General features: G+C 35.3%; 2 protein-coding genes across 4 annotated transcripts; one reads left to right on the top strand and one right to left on the bottom strand.

Annotated features, from left to right (window-relative positions):
* Positions 1–1,575: 1,575 nt before the first annotated feature.
* LOC125839711 (uncharacterized) lies at positions 1,576–5,787 on the bottom strand. Its single transcript, XM_049518702.1, has 5 exons — positions 5,386–5,787; positions 2,926–3,592; positions 2,595–2,835; positions 2,153–2,215; positions 1,576–1,908 (listed from the first exon to the last, which is right to left on the bottom strand). Exons 1-5 carry the CDS (start codon positions 5,735–5,737, stop codon positions 1,834–1,836), a joined length of 1,398 nt encoding a protein of 465 aa, XP_049374659.1. The 5' UTR covers positions 5,738–5,787; the 3' UTR covers positions 1,576–1,833.
* A 1,738-nt stretch (positions 5,788–7,525) lies between these two features.
* LOC125839719 (uncharacterized) lies at positions 7,526–14,762 on the top strand. 3 transcript variants are annotated; one of them, XM_049518708.1, is made up of 4 exons: positions 7,527–7,545; positions 12,868–12,996; positions 13,204–14,340; positions 14,432–14,762. In XM_049518708.1, the coding sequence occupies exons 2-4, from the start codon at positions 12,877–12,879 to the stop codon at positions 14,543–14,545; spliced, it is 1,371 nt and encodes a 456-aa protein (XP_049374665.1). In that variant the 5' UTR covers positions 7,527–7,545; positions 12,868–12,876; the 3' UTR covers positions 14,546–14,762. The 3 variants fall into 3 exon arrangements, with proteins under 3 accessions (XP_049374681.1, XP_049374665.1, XP_049374673.1); XM_049518724.1 differs by lacking the exon at positions 12,868–12,996 and having other exon boundaries at positions 7,526–7,545; XM_049518716.1 differs by lacking the exons at positions 7,527–7,545; positions 12,868–12,996 and adding an exon at positions 11,743–11,784.
* The last annotated feature ends 178 nt before the right edge of the window (positions 14,763–14,940 follow it).

Consider the following 14,940-nt stretch of genomic DNA (forward strand, 5'->3'; position numbering starts at 1 on the left):
AGATCTAACTATACTGAGTAGATAAACAATCTGTCTATTTATTTTATGAATATTTTTTTAGTGGATAAATAAAAAATCGAACCATTAACAATTAAAAATATTAATTTAATATATTTAATAATTAAAAATCGATAAATTGAACCGATTATACATAAATCAAATCGAACTGATTGATGCACACTCTGTCTAAAATAGAATACCTACAAATCTCATTCATAAGTGTAGTTTTTAAGTGGTATAGAGAAGGATAAGCTTGTAGAGTAGGTTTTGAGAGAGGAGAAAATATGTTGTTGATATTTAGGACCAGATATCTATTATTTAGGGAGGGGAATTTGTACCCTTCGCTAATTAATTAAGAACTAAAGACCCATCAGAAAACTTGTCCTTATTGTATACTTTCAAGGCTTAGTTTATTAACTCGTCTCTATATTTTGGTCCTTAAATATCCATTTTCTTATACTATAGCATGGGATGTGAAACAATTAATAAGTCACACTCTTTATCTCTACCTTCTTGTGTTTGTTTCGTCTCTATATCTATCATCGTTTTGAATCGAGATTTTAAGTAGCAATTTGATATTTGAGATATTGATGGTTAATCTAAGACCAGAAGTATTGCTAGTCAGGTTAATCTATGACCAAACATGTTGCTCTTTTCTAATAGACAATCTAGGACTAGAAATGATGCTCATCTTTAAAGCTATTATTAGATCAAGTCTTTAATGGTCGCTAAAGATTAATTACTAGAACCAGTTGTTGATGGTCGCTAAAGAGTTTTCACAACGTGAAAATAAAACTTTCCCAAGATATCTATGGTGTATTTGAGACAAGAAATGTAGTCTCTAAAAAGATTTAATTGTTATTCATTTCTTTATTCTCTTCTTGGTTATTTCTTTTCAAATTCAACTAGTTACTTTTTTAGTAATTTTACAATTTAGATCCGTTTACTTTTTAAAAGTCTAATTTGTTTTCTCTTTTCAACTTCATTAGTTACTTTTGTAGTAATTTTACAATTTAGATCCGTTTACTTTTTAAAAGTCTAATTTCTTTTCTTTTTTCAACTTCATTAGCCTGAGCTGAAAACCCAAATCCCTCTATTTGCTATAAAGATATTTTTCACAACAATTCTATTTAGTGTTTACCTTCACATAATAATACTACTATTTATAAAAGTAAGTATTAGATCTAGTGTCAGACATTTATTTGCAATTTTCAAGTTGGATGCTAATATAAAAACTTTATTTATTAATATGAAATTTAAATTGTTTAATTTAAAGTTCTAAAATATTTTTGATAAAAAAACTCTTTTTTCATTTTTTTTATTATATTCAATATTATTTCAAATGAAATTAAAATCATAAAAATCACTATTAATTTTTTTTTTTCCATATGTTTTACTAGCCACCCTGCCCTCAGTACCATAGCTGTTTTTCCATCTTCATAATAGTCAATTGTCTTTTCTTAAATGAACTGTGTGAGGTAACTTTTGAGCTGGAATATTAGGAACTTCCGGCAACTGAAGCTTCCATAGTCCGGCAGCTAGCTTCCTAGCAGAATTCTAACTACCCTGCCAGATTTTCGACCAAGCTCCACCATTGATTAGTCCTCCCAAGTACAAACATTGTTATTTACATCCTCGTTATACTTCCAACGTAGTACAGAATAGAGCAGAGGTTGATACAAACATCAAGAATAGAGTTTTTTTCTATTATTTGTTCATCATAGAAAACCAAATTACTAGTATACAATACTTGGTTGATACAAAACTTCTTTTCCAGAACATATTAACATGAGCATGGCAAGTACACAGCACATATTCGTTTCTACAGAGGTTCTATTTCTTCTTTGAAGCTGCCTTCCTTTTGCGACCAGCAGTCTTCTTTGTTGATTTATTATGCCCTCCACTCTCCTGTAAAAGGGCGAAAATACAGGATATGCATTCATTAGATGACTGTGTATATATTCAGAAGTATCAAAACTTTATCAATTACAATATATCGAGGCAGAAAGAGAACTAAGAGTTAACTGTTAAGTGTACACATCCAATCATTCGTTACTGATATAGCATTGAAGAAAGACAAAAAGAGAACAATGAGTTCAAGTGTACACGTCCATTATTGACTAAAGCAATGAAGAAAATAGAAAAATTGTACCTTTCTGTAACATCTATATGCACTTTGGCCAGAAAACTCCTGTCCATTGTTGGCAACATAAACCTGATAAAAAAACAGTAGATCAACTCTTTGATTAATGTACAGAAGATAGGATGTCATGAATCAATTCTAAAAGAACAAGGAGATTCCATGAAGCTATACGGACTGAACACAAATGTCTAAAAGAGTACCCAAGTTACGAAGGAATGGAATGACTTTAGTCATTTACCCACTGACATCCATATCCCAACTATGGTTTAGAGGCATCAAGTATGCCAAACTAACTAGTACAAACTTTAACCAAATTTCAGCAGCAACCAGCATCTATAGTACAGTTCTTGAATTTGTTAAGAACACCAACAACTATTTAACCAAAAGAACTTCAACAAGTACATCAATGACGCTCCAAAATTCCAAATACTAAGACTGAATATCCACTTACTTTCCTTCCATCTCCATTTGTGTACCAATGACCTGCAGATTTGCCAACTGCCTGCACCCTTCTCCTGCCAGCATCTTTTGGAATAGCAGCAGAGCTCTTAGGGTTCACCCATCTCTCGGATCCTTGTGAATCTTCCACGTTATTTGGTTGTTTCACATTCTTTCTGCTCTTTCTAGAGTTTGTTGCATCAGCAGATTTCTGAGCAGTCCTTTTAGAGCCTCCTTCATGACAAAATTGACCCCTGAAGACAACATGCACATAGACCTTTGGAATAAATCATATAATTCATGAAAAAAAAGACTAACAGAGAAGCAAGAAGCAAATCTATTACATGTAATCTATAACTGATGCATCATCTTGGTTTTCTCCAGGAATATTGTAAGCACCCAAGGGAAAAAAGTTAGGCAAACGATCACGAACTAGCTTTTGGATTCTTGGATCTTTATGGAAAAAGTAGCAGTGAGCAGGGAGAAGAGGGCCCTGAGGTTGCATGTTACTTTCAGTTAAACCACTCTTAGTAGTCTGAGTTCTTTTTCCATCTTTTACCGATTTGAAATATTCCACACAAACCTCATCAAGAGCAGGTGTATGAAAATTAAAAGCCGTATCTGAACAGAAGTCCTCCCACAGATCTTTAGTCTTTAACGTTCCAGTAGAAGGTCCTGTTTTTCTCTGGCAACTTAAATCTGCATTACTATGCTGTCGATTACCGCTCAAAGGAGAATCCACATGATCTGATTCTCTTTCCACAAATTCACTTTTGGAAGGCTCATCAGAATCAGAGTCAATCAACTGGAACCTTCTCAATGGACTAATAGTTAGCTCTGGGAAGACCAAATTACTAGGGTTAGTTTCCATACTCTGGTGAATGGAAGAAACATTTGAAGCCTCTTTCTTCCTTCCTGTACATCTGCTTACAGATTGCGAGGATAATACCCTTTGCCCCTGTAACGAGATTTTTGAACTGCTACACACGGAACTGTGATATTTTGGATGATCTGATGCAAACAATATTAAAATGCATGAGGGTTATAAAAAAAAAATAAAAAAAAATAACAAACAACAATAACATTTATCTGTGGTCTGATTTGTTGGTCTAAAAGAAAGATGGGAGATAAAAGTGTAGGGAAGTATCACCAAATTAAAAACACAATGAGAGAATGTGTAAAACCTTGAGGTTCCCCCAGATCTGACTTGTCCGACTAGACATAGTGATCTCGCTGACTACATAGTTTTACTGAAACATAAGTAAAACTCCCTAGTAAAAAGCTAATAATGATGGTCCATATTTCTTGAGCACACATCAAGTAGGAAATTTAAGATGTACATCACAACAGAATGTTCATCAAACAAACACACATGTTGCTTCTAGTACATAGACCATAGTATAAGGCAAGATTGACCACATATTTTCCCTGTGCAATAACTAAATTGCAAAGCTAGTTAGGTCTTCTATGTAATTTTTTTTACAAGAATGATAACAAGTGGGTCAGCTATGAGAATCTTCTATATCCATTTTGCATACTAGGACTCATTTCATTCCAATTCTAAATAGTCTTAAACAAATCCAAGGTTCCCTAAATCTCACACTTGTTTAACACCCAAGGGTATGATCGGTGGTTAACAAGGTTGGAATGAAGATTGTTAGGGATTAAAATTTGAACCCAGTAGAGAAAAAAATTAGGTGATTTCTTCATGATGCATCATTTTTGGCAGACAAGGTCAACCATCCTACTCTCTGTCTGGGATGCAAGTATCCAATGGAATAGACTAAGTGCACATTAATTGATTCAAATGCCACTGTTAAAGAAAAAATTGCACACCTATCCCTCAGTCATTAGACAATCTCTAAATCAACTAAGAGACACCTAAAACAAAGCCTATTGTATGTGTAACACCAATTGATACTTAATCAAACTAATTTGTTACTTAATATGGTTACTTTTATTACGTTCTATTCTAAGCCCACATTAATTATGAGAGAACACAGATCTTTTGGAATTACTTTGCTCAGAGTGATATTGACTTATCTCATCAATTATCATGTTGTTGCACATATAGGCCACTGAATTTGGATTCTAAATCAGTTCTTACCAGAACTTCTCATGTAAGTTTTGATTTCTAAAGCAAGCTTATATGAGATCTTGTTTTCAAAATAGCAGATTGTGGAAACACAAGAGTCTTCCCTTCATTCATTTCCATCAATCTCCCAAACTCCTTCCTAACTTGCAGATACCTAATTAAGCTTCAGCATTAAATTTTATTCAGGAGATACACAACTTACTATATGATATTCAATATAGACATACTTACAAGTCTCAATAAATGAAAATAAGAGCTTTTCGGACAGGGACAGAGCTAGTAATGGTCAATGGGTTATCCAAACCACATACCGTTTATACATGGTTAGAATTATTTTTTATGTATATATAATAGGTGTTGAACCACCTTCGATTTCTTGGTGTGTTTACTTCTTCATGTTTTGAACCACTTAATGAAAATCCCCGTTTGCCACTGTTTTCAGCTACTAATAGGCTATCCAAAAATCAACCTCTGAAACTGTGTCACTAGCATATGCAATAGAACTAGAACAAAAATAAATAAAAAATAATGAAAGCTAACTGAAATAGAAATCAACATAGATTGATTATTTAATCAGTCAAACCCAGTATATAGAAGAAAAAATTAAGGCCTCATATGCTTTGCCCAGCTCAAATTGACAGATTTAAAACACCAAAGCATAGAAAGGTAGCTAAAGATAAAACCCTAACAAAAAGGTGAAGTCTTTTACCCTTAGGCTCATCCTCCTGAGAAGAAAAATCTTCAATATCATCGTCCACATTACACCATGTCTCTCCTAGCTTCAACTTTTGAGCCGCCGGTTCGGATTTTGAAATGGACCCGCGACGAAGGCGTTTGAGAGAACTAGGTGGATCCGAAACTTGCGGATCCGTAACCAATTTCGGAAATTCAAAATCATCATCATCATCATCAACTTCATTGATTGTCCTTAAGCTCACCGAGGGTTTTGGTAGAACAGTAGACTGGGGCTCCGAATCAAGGTCGAAATCAAGCCCTAGAGAGAACGATGGAGGTTCGAAATCGAGCCCTAGAGAGAACGATGGAGGTTCGAAATCTGCCATTGAAAGGTGGATTTTGGGTAAATTTTTTGAGTTATATATTTGAAATGTGAATTTGGAGGGATTTGCAAATGAAATTTGGGGAAATTTCTTTGGTTTGTGCGCCAATTTTTTCAGCTCGTTGGGGCCTCGGGTTGCTGGAGGAGTATGGGCCACGGCCCAACTAATGCTGCTGCATAAATGTGTTACAACAAATTTTCGACATCTTTAGATAAATAGCCTGTCGAAATCACTAGAATTTATTTTATTTTTGAGTTATTATAAGTAAATCATACACTAATTATATGTAAGTGATTGAATGAACGACTAATTAGGTTAATTTTCCTTAGTTTGTGTATGTTGGGATGGCTATTTAAATTAGTAAATATTGTTTGTTAACTTGTCTTATAACACATATTGTAGATCCTTTAGATCATATTATAAAGATATCTTTTGAACACGTAAATTTTTTCATGATATTCATTTATGGGGTAAAATTAAATTGCGACTGACAAACAGGTAAATGAAACTGGCATGCAAGATTAACTCAAAATTGAAAAGATGTTGGACCTTCCTACCTTAGCTCTAAGAAAATCTCGAAAATAGCACATATGCATGATCAAGATCCATATGAACTTGATTCAAGCAAGGTTACTTTGTAATCGGGCAAGCAACAAGATATCTTCTTGAAACTTAATCGTGTTACAAATATATCACCCGCATGATTAATGACCTTCCAACACATCAATAATTAGCCTCAAGTCTAGCATTGACTTTGTCCTTAATCTGCCTTGAGCCCAATGACAAAACTCAAGCATGTGCTATTAGGTAGTATTTTTAGAACTAGTATATGGTCTTTTTACATTGTGACATAGACCTTTTGACCTATAAATGAGCCTTCTCGGAAGAGGGAAAGACATCTAGATCTCTCTCTAAAATATAACTAGCTCCATTTTTTAGGGATCTAATGGAAAAAGGATTCCGACCTCTTCCTCATCCATGTAAACTACATTCTTATACATTCCGATCTCTCTCTACATTCCATGTAATCTCTACTTTGTCTGTTCAACCAAAAATAAATAAATATACATCTATTCTTGTTAATGCATAGTTTGCTTTTTCGTACATTTATGTTTTGCAACAATAATAAATAAAACAAAACACAGTATCAAACAATCAACAATGTCAAATTATAACAAGGATAAATAAAACTTAATCTCAATATTTAAAATGCTCTCTAAAGCACCCATGCAAAAACTAGCCATCGAGCGTAATTTCAGTTGCTAAAGGAACAAAATGCAAAACGTTAAAATAAAATTGGTCAAACGTTAAAGACCAAACCATTTTATGGCTAATTGTAGCCATCATTTTATAGTATTAACTATTAAACAATCATCAATTTTAAAATAACAAGGATAAATAAAGCTTAGTATCAACATTTAAAATGATCTCTAAAGTACCAATGCAAAACCTAGCCAAGTGGTCAAAAGTTAAAGACCAAACCATTTATGGCTAATTCATGCAATTTTTTGCAGGCCCAACCTGAAGTCTGCTATGGGCCGTCCAAGTTTAAAATGATCAATGGGGGCCCATTTGTCAAAAAGGACACCTGTCCACACACGATTATTCGCTCCATATTTTCTTCGTAATTAAAATAAGAAAAATATCATTACTCTCCTTTAGCAACCGATTAATCTAATTAATTATCGTAATTATCAAAATCTTATGCTCAGCAAAATATAGGGTTCCGAATTCACTCAGATAGTTCTAGAATTTTTTCTTCAAGCTCTGTTGCCTCCTTCCTGCAAGTTAGAAGTTAGCAAGTACTCGAGGTGCGTTTTTTTCTCTGAAAATTGGAATTCGTATTTGTGCTTTAGTTATACACTGTTGATTTTTAGCTATTTATGTTTGATTTTGTTGTTGGTGGTGGTAGTGGTGGTATTGGGAACATCAGTTATGTTGAACAAACTAATTGAACTAGTTTTTGGTGTTCTAACGTATTAACATTGTATTTTTGGAGGTTAGAGATGATTTTTTTGTTCATTTGTGTCAAATTGTTGAAGTTCTGTATATGATGTGGTTGCATGTTTTATATGAATTAATTTTTTGCATCCAAGGTATGGAAATTTCTAGTGGAGGCAAAATAGTAGGGGGACTAGGTGATTTCTTCGTGTCTGTCTTAGCCTTGGTGGACAGAGTTTACGTAGTATACGTGGTATTTGTTTTGCTGGGCTGGTGGGAGGTTGTTTTGTTGAATTAGTTGAGGTGTGCACAAGCTGTTCCAACACCATGGTTATAAAAAAAGTAATTATTTTTTGTTTGGGTTTGGCGCGACTTTGTTTATATGCATTCGTGTAAACTGTAAATTTTGGCTGGAATATGGATTTTAACTCGCATTAATCGGTAGTGAGATGCAAATTGTTGTATGATTTAGTATACAAGTCTAACTAGAATATTTCTCAGATTGAGGATTGATAATTTTAGGCAAGTAGCACTTTTAGGGACTTCTATAGCTTCTATTTGCCTTCCTTGGTTAGATAACTTACTATGCACTCCATCCGATTCATTTTATGTGGAATTGTTTGGCTAGGTGTGAAGATTAAGAAAGGAAAAAGTACTTTCGGAACTTTTGGGCTTAATCATGCCATGATAGTTTGTGGCTATAAAATCATGTCCTTAAAAGGGTAAATGGGAAGTTTAACTAGTTAAATTGTTTTCATATATAGAAGGCGGTCTTTCTTCTTTGGAACAGCTGAAGAAGGAAATAGTATCGCATAAAATGGAATGGAGGGAGCTATTTGATTGTTTAGAGGGTTAGCAATAGAAAGTTCTGGATGTGTCTACTTGCCTAAAAATGAGAATTTTTTCAGTTGAACCAAACCCAAACAAAAAATAAGACACTACAAGTATCACTTGTATCAATGGCTCGTGGTGTTATTAGAGAGCTTCAGGGGGATGCCCTCTAATTCCAGATTGTGCAGTTGCAAACTAAGACTTAAATCGCAAGAGAGTACTTCAAGTAATCAACTCTACTTGAAAACTTTTGGCCTACAGGTTTGAAATTGGGATTATCAAGCCGCTTGATTTTAGAGCCAAATATCTGAAGCTGGAACTGTCACTCAGACTTTGGGTCTAAAGTTAGGCTTTGACAATTCCATCTTAAGAATTGAAGATCAGAAGTTTGAAACTTTAGGCTAGCAATTTTCAATTTGAGTCCCACATATCTGCATTTGATTTTAAAGTGATTAAACTTTAAATAGGAGTCTTAAGAGTTAAAACGACTATTTCTGCACTTCACCCTAATGTTTGGGGGTCTTGGAAATGAAAGGAATAGCGGGAAAATTAGGAGAAATTCGCATATGCCACTTTTGGACTGTTAACAAAGTTTTAGCCTGGAGCGGATCTATGTAGTAGCGTGGGGGTGCCACGCCACCCGTGATTTCGGTTGAAACTCTCTCTCTATATGTATATATGTATTAGAATTGGTATAAATATAATACATGCCACCCCCATTAATAAATGACTGTGTGGTGCGAATGGCACATCGTCAAGTTTTTGTCCCCAGAATCAGCGGTTCGAATCTGATCTCTTACATTTTTCTTACAAATATTTAACGTGCCTTTTTGTTATTTGACAAAAAAAATGAGGTTGACCAGATTCGAACCCAAAACGTCCTTTACTACTAATGTTCCAACAAACCGACAAGCCAAGTATGCCAATTTATAAAATTGATGATAAAGATTTTATAGTTTGTTTGAAGAAGCTTTTAAAATGAAAGTATTTTGAAATTTCTTTTTTCTTTTTCCTTTTCCAAAATTGTTTTTAAAAATAAATACTTTTGATGAGTGTTAATTTGTGCTTGACTAATTAAATTTAAAAACACTTATGAACCACATTAGTATTTGGCTAAACTTTTTAAAAGTGTTTCTCATTTTCTATTGATAATGGTTCTAATTTTTATCAACCATATCCATTTTTTTGTTCAAATTCTCGGTAATAAAAAAGTGTATTTTTTAAAAATTAAAAGTACTTTTTCAAGGAAAATCTTTTTCTTTAGATTTTGAAAACCAGTTTTTGTTAATTGTCAAAAACACTTATTTTCTCCTAAAAGCATAGTCAATACCTCTTTTTTTTTTTCTTTTTTTTTTTTTAAAATAGCATTTTTGGGGCCAAGCGGGATATTAGAGTTCTCCTATGTCACGCTATTGTTCATAAAATATGGCACCCGGCACCTACAAATCCTGGATCCGCCTCTGGTTTTAGCCATGATCTCAAAATTATTCCGTGTTCAGTCAATCGTTAATGTAAGAAAATATTTGGGCGAAAATACTCATACCTAAAATATGAAAAAACTCAAGTATAGTGTGATGGAGTTCAAAGTTCTTACTAGTGAAACTCCATCATACTTTGTTGGAGTTTGAAATTCTCTTACAAGTGAAACTCCAAAACTACTTTTTAATGTGAAATCCAACTCATTTTCTTTTTAAGTTCCCTGTTGTAATTTCTATAGCAAGACTTGTTTGAATTTCAGTACATAATGATGATGTTTCAACTATAGAAATAGTTACTCTCATTTTAATTGAGAAATAATATGGCTAAACTCAATTAATATCACAAATTTAGATGAAGATACTTACCTTTTTAAGCTTCAAGCCTTTTATTGTGTGAGGTTGGACATAACGGACAGGGAGTTTGAACTCCAGCAGCCGTATTTGTCCTCTTTCTAATTTCTAAAATGAGAGACTAATTAAATGGCATTTAAGTTTTAGGAGTTCAATTGGGAGTGGTTGTTTACGGGTTATGGGTTATCTAGTGGGGACGGGTTTATTTTATTTGGGTTGGGTCTTCCACTTTTGAGCCTCCACGTGCCCACTTGTCCAGTAGTTATGGAACTTTGCCTAATGGTAAGGTCCCATATAACCAAATAGTATAACTCTATAACGGGGGACTGGTTTAAACAATAGAACATAGTAGAGGGGTATATTCAAACCTTTTTCGTATAAATTATTATTATTGTTTCACTCATGGTACCTAATTACCTATATTTAAAAACTCCATGAAAAAATTATGGAGTTTGAACCTTTACAAGTTCAAACTCCAAAAATCGTTTATTGAGTTTCAAACTCCTAGAACTTTTCTAACTCACTTGTCAAAATTCTGAACTCCAATACTGTGTGCTGGGTTGTTCCATATTTAGTTAGGAGTATCTTTGTCCAAGATCGTTTGGGAGCAGAGCGAAGAGATATGGATGCAGTGCCCTTCAAAGCGCATTGCTTGGGCATAGTGAAAGTTGTTGATCACTTTTTATTGTATTCTCTTCCTCGGGAAATTAGCTCAAGTGGAGGGACCTTCAGCTAAAGATAACAAGTTTTATTCTCGACATTGCAAACTCTTTTATTCCCTTTTTCATGTTGATGGTTCATTATGGTTCTACCAGCATTTTCTCTCCCTTACAAGATGAAGAGGGACTCATTCTTAGCCTATGAGAACTTCCTTATGATCTCATCCACATTGTCCATGGAGGACGTTTCTTCTCTCAATGCGTCTATTACACCCTGGATTGTGGTGGAGTAGCTTTTATTTTGCGTGCTCAATTAGAAGTAACTACTTTTAATTACATTTAAAATGATCTCTAAACTTGATTGCCGACGCAGAAGCTAGCCATCGCGCCTATTTTTTCCGAGAAATTTTTTGCAGGCCCGAGACAAACTCTGTTATGGCCCAAGGAAAACAATTAGGGGCCGCAGTCCAAGTAGATAAATGACCGATGGGCCCATTTGTCTAATGGATACATGTCCACATACGACTCTGTTTGTTGCCTAACTAAGCATCACAACCTTGTCATTCTATCGACTGCTCGCAATCCAAATGCAAAAATAATCATTAAATGCCAAGACCAGTCAAATACAATACCCCATACCCCCTAAACCACACCCACCCTGCTAAGTCAAAGAATTAGATTACTGTAATTAATTATCTCAAACTCATCCTCTAAATCTGCTCAACAAAATATAGGGTTCCAGTTTACTAGTTTTTTCTTTAGTTCTGAAGCCTTCTCCGAGCAAATGGAGGTATGGTTCTCTCTTTCCTGTTTTTTTCCTTTCTTTTAGGGAAATTTTCCGGAGAATTTGAGTTCAAATTTGTGCTTCAGTTATACTCTGTTGATTTTTAGTTTCCTAGTTTTATTTCTGTGTTCTTGTTTTTTTTTGTGTGTATATATGTTATGTTAAACGAACATCTTCTGTAATTTTTTAATATTTTTTTAAAACAGAAAATCAGGTATTCAACTATTAAGATCTTCTTTTCTTATTTTTGTGGTTAGACATAACATCATTTGTTTCATTTGTGTCGATTTGTGGATTTTTTTTGTATTATATGACTGCATGTTTCACATTCAGTAAAAAGCTTATGAGATTTTTGTTTGGATTTGGTTCAACTCTTTTGAATATATTCGTGTAAAGTTTGACTGGAATATGGATTTTAACTCTCACTAGATGATTGCAAGATGCAAATTGACAAAGTAAATTGTCACATGACCAAGGTATATGACTAGGTAATTATTGCATGATTTGGCATACTAGCTTACCTAGGGTATTTCTCAGATTAAGATTTGATTTTCTTATTTTTAGATGAGTAAACCTTTCAGGAACTTCTAGAGCTTTTATTTGACTGGGAGTTAAGTTTAAGAAAGGAAAAAAATAGCTTTGGGAATTGTAGCCTTAGTCATGCCATGATAGTTTTGTGGCTATTAAATCACATCTTTAAAAGGTAAATGGGAACTTCTAAATTAAATTGTTCCCATTTATGGAAAGATAACATTCTTCTTTGGAACATATTAAGAAGAAAATAGTGTCACATAAAATGGAATAGAGGGAGATATTTGATTATATTAGAAAAATGGACTTCACATTTTCACAGAATATGAATGATCTGAGCTATTAGTTGATTAGTCATGCTATTGTATTGGTCTCTTTTTTGGCTCCTCGCTCTGCTCACTCTTTTCCTTTCCACCCTGATCAACTGTGTCTAGTTTGGTAGTTCACCTGCATCCATTTGGCTTATCTAGGGCCATGTTTATCACAGAGCTACTATTCTTCATCTTTTCTCTCTTGCTATTTGTAGATATCTAGGCAAGGTTAATATATCCTCTATAGTATCTGTAGATGCTTACTTATCAAAAACCTATACTCCATGTCCTCTCTCTACCAATTAATTGTCAATTGAGTTCATCAACTTTTTACAGTCCACTTCCAAGTTCCAACTTTGGGCCCAAATTCTGCAAGGTATTGCAAATTATGTCCTCCTGGAACTGAATGCTGCTTGCCTTTTTCTTTTTCCTGGTCTAAAGTGACCACAAAGTACTGGTCCTAAAATGAGAACACTGTGTATGTGACACCCAGTTTACTCTTGTAGGATGATCAAATGCACCTCTTCATTTATTCTCTCTGCAACTTGGCTTAGTTAAAATGGGTAAACTGATTTGCTGGCAGGTACCTCAGAAGACTAGTGAAAGGCAAACTTCAGAACCTAAGCTTGAAGAAATGAACCAACCTGTTCAAGGGGACAGCTCCAGCACCCCTGCTATCCTTCCTTTGAAGCGAAGAAGGGGTCGCCCTCGTAAGGATCCTAGCTTAAAGCGTGTTGTCCGTGCTCAAGTTCCTCCACCTTTTGAACTAGTGCAAGAGATCCAACCACCACAAGTAAACAGAAATGATGTTAATAATGGGATGATAGGTCAGGCTGTTACAGGTGTTGTTGAGTCTGCATTTGATGCTGGTTATTTGCTCAATGTTAGAATTGGTGACTCCAATACGAACTACAGGGGTGTTGTTTTTAAGCCAGGACATTATATTCCTGTCACAGCTGCAAATGATGTCGCCCCACATCTTCAGATGATCAGAAGGAATGAGGTTCGTCCTCCGGCTGTAAACCAGCTTCAGGCGTACGGCCCTAGGGCTGAGCGCAATGGATCAGTTAAGCTTGGATCTAGGTCCTCAAAAAGCAAACAGGTAGTAATGCATCCCTCAGTCCCTCCAGTGGGTGCCAGAGGCACAGTAGTTCCTGTTGTGCTACAACCTGTCAATTTAACAAATGGACTAGCATCTAGTCAGAGTTCTGCATCCCAAGCTTCAAACAGGGAGTCTTCAAGGGAGAAAGATGTTCAGATGGTTAAGCCATTGGCTATGCTGCCACCTGACGGACCAGTAACCCCTGGACAGCTACCACCAGAACCAACTCGTGAAACACTTGCTTCACAAGCTCAAGTTGGCAACAAAGTAGCAATAGGTACTGGGCAGAAAGAAGATGGCCATCTTAGTAAGGGAGCAGAAGCTGTGAAAGAGGAAGAGGTGCAGCCAGCTGTATCAACCAACGTAGCAATACCTGTTGCAGTGGCCAACGTGTCTCAAGGATCTGGGCTGTCACAAAAAGAAGATACTGGAAACAATGAAGCCTTTAACAAGTTGTCAGCTGAACATTCACCTGTGATACCAAAACTAGATACTGTGAATCAGGTTCCCTCAGCAGAACCAAGTGAATCAGCAATCCCCGCTCTTCATACCTTGGCTACATCTGTTTCTAAGCCGCTGATGAACTATGGTACTGGCAGGATGACCGAACTTCTACAGGTAAATTTACCAAAACTTCAATATTCATTTTGAGCAATAGAGTTAACTATGCCAATATAGATCTAAGTCATGAAATTTTTCCTGCATGAAGGCTGTGCAGGAAAATCTGAAGGAGAACCAGCTGCTTCGTACTGGAGAATCAGGACTTGGTGTAATGAAGACTCCAACAACTGATGGCGGTAAGGAGGAGACTAGCGTTCAGTAGCTTAGCAGGAACATCAGCATATTCTCATCTCCGAAACTCACATCCCATAGACTCTGGCAGACTATAGTGATACTAATGTCCCGAAATAGCTCCTGGTTGGCATTAGCCAAACCTCGAAAAGCTTATCTTTATATGTTTATCAGTTCAGATTAGAATCTTGCATAGACGTAAACGTTTATGGAAACTGTTTATAATGGTGGATTATAATTTCCGTACTCATATCTGCTTTGCAATCGTATGAATTAGTTATATCATGTGACTGGCAATGTCAAGGTTGGAGCCTACTTGTGCACAGGTGGCCAATTTTGATATTGTAAATTCAGGTTTTGAACAGCACAATTTACTACACCCGAGCCAAGGGTCTTCTCGTGGAGGTAAAGGTAAGATTTGCGTAC

Source organism: Solanum verrucosum, unplaced genomic scaffold (genome assembly GCF_900185275.1).
Source record: "Solanum verrucosum unplaced genomic scaffold, falcon-dt-bn FXZP01000277.1, whole genome shotgun sequence".
Taxonomy (NCBI): Eukaryota; Viridiplantae; Streptophyta; class Magnoliopsida; order Solanales; family Solanaceae; genus Solanum; species Solanum verrucosum.

What these genes read in the sequence shown, in the direction of transcription:
- LOC125839711 (XM_049518702.1), bottom strand. Translation starts at nt 5,737, where the DNA reads ATGGCAGATTTCGAACCTCCATCGTTCTCTCTAGGGCTCGATTTCGAA. An exon ending in TCAGGAGGATGAGCCTAAGG is followed by an intron (nt 3,593 to 5,385) that starts GTAAAAGACTTC and finishes TGTTTGCATCAG; the next exon opens with ATCATCCAAAATATCACAGT. An exon ending in CAAATGGAGATGGAAGGAAA is followed by an intron (nt 2,216 to 2,594) that starts GTAAGTGGATAT and finishes TTTTTTTATCAG; the next exon opens with GTTTATGTTGCCAACAATGG.
- LOC125839719 (XM_049518708.1), top strand. Translation starts at nt 12,877, where the DNA reads ATGCTTACTTATCAAAAACCTATACTCCATGTCCTCTCTCTACCAATT. An exon ending in TTGGGCCCAAATTCTGCAAG is followed by an intron (nt 12,997 to 13,203) that starts GTATTGCAAATT and finishes ATTTGCTGGCAG; the next exon opens with GTACCTCAGAAGACTAGTGA. An exon ending in GGATGACCGAACTTCTACAG is followed by an intron (nt 14,341 to 14,431) that starts GTAAATTTACCA and finishes TCCTGCATGAAG; the next exon opens with GCTGTGCAGGAAAATCTGAA.